The sequence below is a fragment of the Amblyomma maculatum genome, chromosome 3 (genome assembly GCF_055883805.1).
Source record: "Amblyomma maculatum isolate TAMU_Amacu chromosome 3, ASM5588380v1, whole genome shotgun sequence".
NCBI classification, from domain to species: domain Eukaryota; kingdom Metazoa; phylum Arthropoda; class Arachnida; order Ixodida; family Ixodidae; genus Amblyomma; species Amblyomma maculatum.
In genome coordinates, this window is record NC_139346.1 from 194,618,823 (window position 1) to 194,628,685 (window position 9,863).

A 9,863-nucleotide genomic window follows, 5' to 3' on the forward strand; every position below is an offset into this window, starting at 1 on the left:
CTCGAGAAGGAATTAGCCGTTGCTCGAGGACTCGTACAACTCCAGAACAGTTGTGCTACTGTCCTCCTGACAAATTTTGCTAAGGAGATGCGGCATCTTGCCAAGGACACGGCTGTTGCCGTCCTTCACGATGTTACTGCCTTACCTCATTTATGCACCGCCGGAACGAACCCTAAAGAAGAGGCCGCACCTTGTCATGCTCTGCAAACCGTTAAAATTAGCCCCGACTTGAGGCCCGATCAAAGGAATCTTCTCTCGGCTCTTCTGAGCGATTTCGCAGACTGCTTCGCCACAGGCTCGAAGGTCGGTCGTACTCCTGTCGCCAAGCACCGCATCATCACCGATGAGACCACGTTACCGGTATGCCAGCGCCCGTACCGGGTTTCTCCTAAGGAACGTGACGCCATTAAAACGCAAGTGGATGAAATGCTTGCGGACGACGTGATCCAGCCTTCGACGAGCCCATGGGCGTCGCCAGTGGTCCTTGTCAAAAAGAAAGATGGCACCTTGAGATTCTGTGTCGATTACCGAAAGTTAAATAACGTGACCAAAAAGGACGTCTATCCGCTGCCCAGGATTGATGATGCCCTCGACCGACTACGCGATGCCAGGTACTTCTCCTCATTAGACCTCAAAAGCGGATACTGGCAAATTGAAGTGGATCAGAGAGACAGAGAGAAGACTGCATTTGTGACGCCCGACGGCCTATACGAGTTTAAGGTGCTTCCGTTCGGTCTTTGCTCTGCACCGGCCACGTTCCAACGTATGATGGACACGGTTTTATCAGGTCTCAAGTGGCAGTCGTGCTTGGTGTACTTAGTTGATGTTGTTATTTTCTCGCCTACTTTCGAGCAACACTTGGACAGGTTGCGCATCGTGCTTCAAGCACTCAAAGGCGCGCAACTAACGATCAAGCCTGAGAAATGCCACTTTGCTTTCAAAGAACTACGCTTCCTCGGCCATGTTGTCAGTGCACAGGGCGTTCTCCCTGATCCCGAGAAGACTACCGCAGTGTCAAATTTTCCACGCCCTACCGACAAAAAGGCACTTCGACGATTTCTAGGTCTTTGTTCGTACTATCGACGCTTCGTCCAAGATTTTTCTAAGATAGCTGAACCACTGACAGCACTAACCAGAGATGACATACCCTTCCTGTGGGGAGACGATCAAGAGCAAGCCTTCCAGGAGCTTAGAAGCCGCCTACACAAACCCCCAATACTCGCCCATTTCGATGAAGACGCCGCCACAGACGTACATACTGATGCCAGCAACGTTGGCCTCGGCGCGGTACTCATTCAGTGGCAAGGCGGAGTAGAACGGGTTATCGCCTACGCGAGCCGAACACTCTCACGGTCAGAGGCGAACTATTCGACAACGGAGAAGGAGTGCCTTGCGGTAATCTGGGCCATCAGCAAGTTTCGACCATATTTGTACGGACGACCCTTCCGTGTTGTCAGCGACCATCATTCCTTGTGCTGGCTGGCAAGCCTTAAAGACCCGTCTGGACGCTTAGCTCGTTGGAGCCTCCGTCTTCAAGAGTATGACGTTACTGTTTTCTATAAGTCGGGACATAAACACCAAGATGCGGATTGCTTGTCACGCGCGCCATTGGACTCCACCGCAGTAGAAAACGCCGACGAGTTTCTCTTTATTGGGGCCATTACTCAATCCCATATGGCTGACCTTCAACGCAAGGACCCGGAGCTGGCGCCGCTCATCGATTATCTGGAAGGACGCGGTGGTAGAGTACCGCTTGTTTTTCGTCGTGGCTTGCAGTCATACGCTTTACGAAGTGGAGTTCTCTACAAGCGCAATTTTGAAAGATCAAGAGAGACATTTCTACTCGTAGTACCTACGCACCTACGGCCTGACATCTTGAGCGCTTGTCACGACGAACCGTCCGCCGGCCACTTGGGAGTTAGTCGTACGCTTGCAAGAATTCGGGATAAATACTATTGGCCGAAATTATTACCTTCAGTACGATCCTACGTTAAAACCTGCCGTGACTGTCAACGCCGAAAGACTCCACCCGTGAAACCAGCTGGATTTCTTCAGCCGATCGCTCCACCGCAAACTCCATTCCAACAAGTGGGAATGGATCTTCTTGGTCCTTTCCCGAAGTCAACTAATGGAAAGCGTTGGATTGTTGTCGCGACAGACTACTTGACCCGATATGCTGAAACCGCGTCGCTCACAAATGGAACTGCCACCGAAGTAGCCGAGTTTTTTGTCCACAACATCGTGTTGCGTCATGGCGCTCCGGCTGTTATCATTACCGACCGCGGGGCAGCTTTTACGGCCCGCCTGACTAAGGCTGTGTTGAACCTTACACATACTAGCCATAGACGGGCCACGGCATACCACCCGCAAACTAATGGCTTGGTGGAACGGCTAAACAGAACTCTGGCCGACATGCTGTCTATGTACGTGGATATAGAGCATAAGACCTGGGATCAAATCCTCCCATATGCCACGTTCGCATATAATACGGCACTTCAGGAGACGACGCGGCTCACACCCTTCGAGCTTGTCTTCGGCCGTCGAGTGACCACTCCACTGGATACAATGCTGCCCGTATACACCGACGACGAACATGAGCTTGACCTGGACATTGCTAGTTTTACTCAGCGTGCGGAAGAAGCGCGGCAGCTGGCAAGACAGCGCATATACCTACAACAGCAACTAGACGCTGACCGTTACAACAAGGGACGGCGCTTCGCTGCCTACGAGCCTGGAGACTATGTCTGGATTTGGACGCCCGTTCGTCATCGTGGACTCTCTGAAAAATTGTTGCGTCGGTACTTCGGCCCATACCGTGTCCTTCGCCGCCTCAGCGACGTTACTTATGAAGTTGAATCCGCGACCCAAGATCCCTCAAGCCGCAGACGACGCCAGTTCACTGATGTTGTGCACGTCGTCCGGATGAAACCCTACCACGATCGCCCCGCTGACTAATCTTCAGACTGATGGCGCCCCGTTTTGTGCTGTGGTATCCCCATACCAAACTAGCATACTATGTCTGCTCATCGCATCAAGCAGCATTTGCAGCATCGAGGCGATGCTGCCAAGAAGGGGGGCAATGACACATGCCATTCATAGACGACGAAGATTGGAACGGGCGATTCGGAAAAGACGACGAAGCAATACGGTGCTGCGCTTTTGTGCTGCCTTGACTGGCTGTTGGTGTTCTTCGGTGCCAGAGTGCCAGAGAGCCTTCTCTGTAACGTTACGTTACAATATCAACATTGAGAGCGAAGAGCAGACTGGCTACTCTGACTTGGAGAGTGAGATCACTGCTGGTACGAACATGTGCGATGACAGCGACGATAGCGACGACGACACCGACGAGCCTCCCCGAGCACCTGCTCTTGGTGAAGTTATCGGATCGCTGAACGTTATCCGCAGTTTTGTTGAGTGCCGCGGTGGAAGTTCAGATATGTTTCGTCTATTTGACCAACTCGAGAGCATGACCTTAGGAGCCGCAAACTACCGGACGCGGCAAACCAGCATCTCTGATTACTTTCAGTAGTAATTCAAAATATGCCGAATAAAGGTAACACGTTCCTGCAACAAATTTTTTTGCCTAAGTCTTATTTCTTGGTGTGTTCGGTTAATTCGAAAACCCGCTTAATTCGAAGATTTCTCGCGGTCCCGATGACTTCGAATTAACGAGGTTGTACTGTATGTAGTAATTTAACATGTACCTGTATGTAAATATTAAATATAAAATTATGCACACTTAGTAATATGATAGAGTTTGATCGACTGTTAGAAAATTATAGCTAATCAACTTTCTTGTTTTTAATTCTAAGGGACATTGTTATTTTTTATATTGAAGATGATGAACATCAAAAGTGAGCCCGGTTTTTATACCGAACATGAAAATACCCATTTCAAAGCTCGTTTAGTTGGCTTTTTTAAGTTGCATAATTATATAATGACATGTCATGGTAATGTTGCCAAGATGGTGTCAACGTACACGGGGGCTCTGTTTGGCGTCTGGCAACTGTGATGGACACCATTTTATGATTTTGCAGTGCCTAAAACCACCTCAATGATCTTTAAAATGGGCACTTTTGGCATTCGAGAATTTGAACCATATTTCCGATTTAAAAAAATTTTGAAACTGGGTTCACCTTTTCTGTGAACAGCCTTTCATTTTGCAATATAATATATTGCCCCTTAATATCAAAAGTAAAAATTGATTAATTAAGATTAGTAATTATCTAATTAACCATCTCTATCTCGTGCATGATGTCTGCCTTGCACCTGCACAGAATGCAGAGTTATCTCTCGTAGTTCTTTAGATGCATGTTGGTAAATGGTTAAAAAAAAGAACACCCTATATATATATCTTTACATTCAAGATCACATAGTATTTACCCGGTGACAAGCAGGCCCTCTAGTTTCTAGCCCCGCCGGGGTGGCATAGTGACTATGGCTGTTCCATGGTGGCTGCTTTTGGACAGGCCCAAAGGGCAGGGTGCCACGTGTACTATACGATGTCTGTGTGCGTTAAAGAATCCCAGGTAGTCAAAACTTCCGGAGTCATACTCTACAGTGTCCTGTAGCCCCAGTCACTTTGGGACATTAAACCCCTATAAAACCAAGAAACAAGAAAACGTTGTAAAGTAGTTTTATTATTTAACGGAGAACTTTATAACTCTGTCGTCTCATAGGGAAGTGACCAAGCATTGATTCCACATACATTACTTCAGTGCGTTATGGACAAAATGCAAACAGCAATATACGTCTCTAGTGGTCAGCTAACTGCGGAAAAAAAAAATTCTGCGTGCTACGATAACCGGACAAGCTGACACAGCTAAATGTTCAATCATGAACACCCAATTGGAATATGCTGTACATCATCATTACTGTAACCATGAAAGCAAAACCAAAATGTACTAGACCTGACAAGCTCAGATTTTAATGATCTCACAAGAGCTATAGAGAATAGCTACCTAGTGCTTACAAAGTTGAGCAGTGGCAATGAAACATAACAACTGCACTAGAATTAATTGAACAGGTCATGAGTAGTCATTTTGAAGGTGCTCTTTTGGAAATGGCAGAGAGATGTGACAGTCGAGCGCTCCCACTTTGATGTCTGCAGTGCCAGGTTGTACTATATCAGTGCTGATGTACAGAAAGAAAATGTGCAGAGGATTCACATCAGGAAAACAGCAGAGAAGATTACCAGACCGATGCCGTTTAAAGTGATGCTGTTTCACAAAACAGTTAGCAGTGGTTATGATGGCCAAAGAACCTTGAAGGTGCATGAAATGGCCACCATTTTAACTCTGGAATGTTTCGTAATGGTAAATTATCTATTCTGCGTTTTGCTTATGTCATGCAAGTTACACTAACGATGAAAACTGCATGGGAATGCTTCACGGAGAGTGACTATGCTGAGGCTTACACCACTATGGGCGAACTCCACTCGAGAGCTTAGTATTGTACTTAGAAGCCCAGTCAGTGTTATATTGATACAAACAGGCATTCAGTGCATTAGCTGCAGTTAGCAGTGGTAAAATCTACTGCTGCAAACGAGCTGCTTCTTGGCAAAAAAAAAAGTTAATAAAGGATTCTGATAATAAAGGAACGCTGATGTTGTCGTGTACCTGTCTACGAGGCATTTGCACAGTAGTTGCTCATAATGAAAAAAGTATTTGAAAAGCAAATCACTTGAACTCACTCCTACCTGTGCTTACAGATGTCCTTAAACTCCATGATATCCTCAAACATACTGTACTAACTGAGCCTTGGCTACATCCTTTTTTCTATGCACTAACACAAAATTCATACTGTCGCTTCCTTTATAACAATTAAGAATTAGGAAATGGGTGTCAGTTGAAGGATGGTTTCGTGTTTGAAAATATAGAGCATGCCCTAACAACACATGCTTTCCCTCTCTTTCTTTCAATGGAGATGAAAAACAAGGCACCGTATACTGTGGGATGTCTGTGCACAAAAGAACCACAGGCGGACAACATTTCTGGAGCCCTGCACTGTAACATCCCCCATTGCCTGGGTTGCTTTGGGACATTAAACACTCCTAGCCAAACCGATACATACATTTCTCTCTCTGTCAGGTTCTTTACTTCAGCATATCGCAAAACCAGAATACCTGGAGAGCTGCACTGAGATTTTGTATTATCAAGGGGCATAATCATCAGCTATGCTTTTGTTTTTTCCTTTTCGGGGATAATAAAAAGTCACTAAATTGTAGCAGGCGGCCACAATACCAAAGTCCCCAGGGCCTGTAAGCACCTAGTATGTTGTAAAAATGTTGTAGTAGGTCTATGTGTTACCTACCTTGTAAAACATAAGGAGCAAGTATCTTTTAAGGTCTTTTTATTGCACAGCTAATGCCGACGTTTCGGTCTTTAGCTCTGGGTGATATGTGGGCTTAAGACATCAACATTTGGTACCTTTTAATTTTTATGTTTTTGCAGATTAGGTCTCATGTCACATCATAGCACATCACTTTTTTTTTTTTTTTTTTTTGTAATCATTTACTAGCATGTGCGCCATGACTGACATCTTGTTACATCATGATGTGCAGTGACTGAGTATTCTCGGTTCATCAAGTGAACCTCAGCCATTCTCAGAAGTTGGAGTTTGGTGGTGTTTTTAAAAGATGGGTTGAATGTATTGCATTTAGGATCTCTAAATATTTATTGTAGTGCTGAAGTGTCTGTATAAGTCATAAATATTCCTCCTAATGACAACTAGTATATAGCAAAAAAATTCTGCATAGTTTAATAACATACCTTTCCTTTTTTTTTTATTTTAAAATGCAGTCCTCAGGAAGCAACTGTCCAAGAAGTAGTGGACGTAACAGTTGCTGTACAGTGCCTTGTGAAGGATTCACACATCATCTTGACGGAAGCATCAAAGGTTAGTCAAAATAATGGTGCCATTTGTTTCAGAATGGCTAGCACGAGGGCTTCCCACGTATCGCTGTTCAAACACAAGCTTTTTGGAGCCAGTGACAACAAAGGGCTACATTGCTGTCATGGTAGACACTTACAGTTTTGCTCAGAAAAGATCTTGCAACTCTGCTGAGGTCCACCGGCTTTTATCTTTTTCTGGCCTAATCTACATGCAAAGAAAAAGAGGCTGCTAACAAATGGCTACTCAAGAAATTTCCAAATTAAAAATAATAATGACTGACTGCGTTGTGAAACAATCTGTTGTAAGAGCAGTCACATTATGACTAGCCACAAAATAAAGAATGGAATGGTGGGTTGAGACAGACACGCATAGGTGCTTGGAACCCAAAAAGTACTTAGGAAACCCTAGGGGTCCCATGAAGCTCAGTCTGAGAAGCTCTGCTGTTTTCTGCATTGTCCCAAGCACAGTTGTTTATATCGCCAAACAGCGGTCTAGGCAGCACCCTCCTAAACCGCAGGGACAAGCCATAAAGCCGTGTGATTACTGGCACAAACTTGCCATGTAAATGGCATTCAACAGTATGCTAGAAGTTCACTCAACCTTTCCACAGAATGCTCATGACTACAGTAACCTCATCTTAATGAAGCAATCATATATGGATGAAAGCATGGACAAACACCTCTGCTCAAGACTACAGCCCATTCACTACAAATGACATTTAGTTTTCTGCCAAACTCCATGTGAATGCATATTATAAAGTTTTGTTAACTTTGCAACAGCACTTTGTTTTTTTGTCTATTTTCATTTGCAATTTTGTATTTTGGTTGCTCTCGTGTTGCTGCCATGTGAAGTTTTCTCTATTCATTTCGTGTTTTTGGTATACTTGTTTACTTGTTGGCTTTCTTCCAGTGGCATTCGGGGCTTTTAAAATGTAGCAGAGTGATCTCGTGTTTTTGACAGCATCTTTGTATATCTGGCACGCTGATGTTTTGGTGTGCGTGTGCAGAGCAACCTGCCTGGCTTCTACGACCCCTGCCTAGGCGAGCCCAAGTCCCTGCACATCCGGTACAGATTCAGGAATCTGGACCACGAGGTCTGTTTGGCGGATGAAGAGGCTGTCCGTATCCCTAAGGAATGTACGTGCGGTTTCCTTTTTTTTTTTTTTTTTCTGAGATCGAACTGGGAAAAAAAGTTGTCCGGCAGATTATGTTGCTCAAAATTTATTAATATTTTTTTTGCCTAGTGGCAGTTCATTTTCAATCATTATCATAGTCTCGTAATGTGCAGTTTGGAAATTACATGCCTTTTCTCAAGGGATAATTAAAAAAGATTCCATTTATGAGAAGCTCTATTTACAGAGATAATTAAGGGACTGGCATGCTGCAAGTGCAAAGTTTACTGCACAGGAGTAAGCGATGGATATTAATGTGTTTTACAAAGCATCGCTGCAGATGAAAAAAAAAAAAGGAACAAAGTTAACAGTTGTAAGGTTATTCTTTCCACATGTAAATATATGGAAAGAAGAAGAATGGAAAAATATCGTACATTTGTGTGCTGTAGCTATCACAGCCACTTTTTTTTTTCTAAATGGCCTCAACAGAGACACGTGAGAGGTCACAGCATCTCGCAAATCTGAAAATTAATCTGTGCTGGTGCGACCAAAGCGGGAGACTCGCAGTGTATGAAGCAAGCCAGACAAGAACCATTGCATGACAAGGAGTGTACCAATTGTATGCTTCCCGGCATCACAGTGCTGTCGCACGTGAAATAAACATGGGAGACTGAACACTGCCTTCAAGAATACCTCATATTTCCTTTAATGCACCTTTGCCATGGTAACCAAGGCAACCGAGGCTAGGCAGCCGACGCAACTCCACGTACAAAAACTGAATGTGGGAGCACTGTCGAGAAAAGTGACACCTGTTGGAAATGGCACGCTGTTGGATATAGCAAATGTTTTGCTGTACAAAGGTGACCAGGGCTGTGCTTTTATGTAAGGTTTTCAAAGAAATGCTCTAGCTGTTTGAGGTAAGTGATAATCTAATGCATCTGGGATTAATATTTCCCAGATAGACAGTATTTGATCATGTTGTGCTCATATGCCTTTTTACATGCGGGTGACTTATTTGTCTTCTTTCTTTTCTCATTTGCAGCACATCTGGTGAGGTCAACATGAAGCCAAGTGATAATTCAGTAGCATTATGCTGCAGCCGTTAATTCGCAGCAGAGGAATTGTACAGTCAGATATAGAGCATAAAATAAACCTCTTTTAGAGTTCACAGTTCTACTTTTGCTCTTTATTTCAAGACTGAAATGTTTTGGATAAAAATTCTAGTAAAAATCTTGCCACATTTCCTTTCAAGATGTATAGTATATCTACAATGTCAGCAAGCAAATACTATAAAAAAAATGGTGCCAGTGGCTGTAGGGTTTCGGTTGTATCTACGAAGTATTCGGTATGCTTGTTTGCATTATGTGATGCTGCCTCTTTATCTGGTGTGGCATGTAATTGCTGCATGACAATACATGCCATACATGCCATAGTTTATGCCACACCAGCAAGGTCATGCCTACCAGAGTTATGAAATGAACTGGAAACCAACTGGCCTGTGAAATATAAAATTCATGAACCCTAGGTTCTCTTTCTCTAAATTCAGCATTTGCAGAAGATGCCACGGCAAAATTTGGAGGACAACTTAAGCGTCTCTTTAAGAGTAGATGCGATAGTGAGCGTACTCATTGCCTCACTTCTAATGCTCGTACCTTGACATCCCGTCTTCACTTCAACCATCTAGCTGCCTCTTACTGAGCATTTTGTGCCTTCTTGGCATCCATGTTACTAAGTCTCCTTGGTAGTCGAGCACCACCATCATGAGAAGACCTGTCTTAAAACGAGGTGCCGCACTATTGCACGTATCTGGTACAAGGTGTTACGTTTCTCCACCGACAAGTGGGACAGCGGACGCGGC

General features: G+C 44.3%; 1 protein-coding gene across 1 annotated transcript in view; it reads left to right on the plus strand.

Annotated features, from left to right (window-relative positions):
• The window catches only part of LOC146197325 (dnaJ homolog subfamily C member 11), a 53,867-nt gene extending 44,692 nt beyond the window's left edge, over positions 1-9,175 (plus strand). The window contains exons 15-17 of the mRNA XM_084599161.1: positions 6,801-6,897; positions 7,901-8,030; positions 9,048-9,175. Of these exons, the coding sequence (XP_084455287.1) occupies positions 6,801-6,897; positions 7,901-8,030; positions 9,048-9,070 (250 nt within the window). The 3' untranslated portion in view covers positions 9,071-9,175. The remainder of the gene's footprint in view (positions 1-6,800; positions 6,898-7,900; positions 8,031-9,047) is intronic.
• The last annotated feature ends 688 nt before the right edge of the window (positions 9,176-9,863 follow it).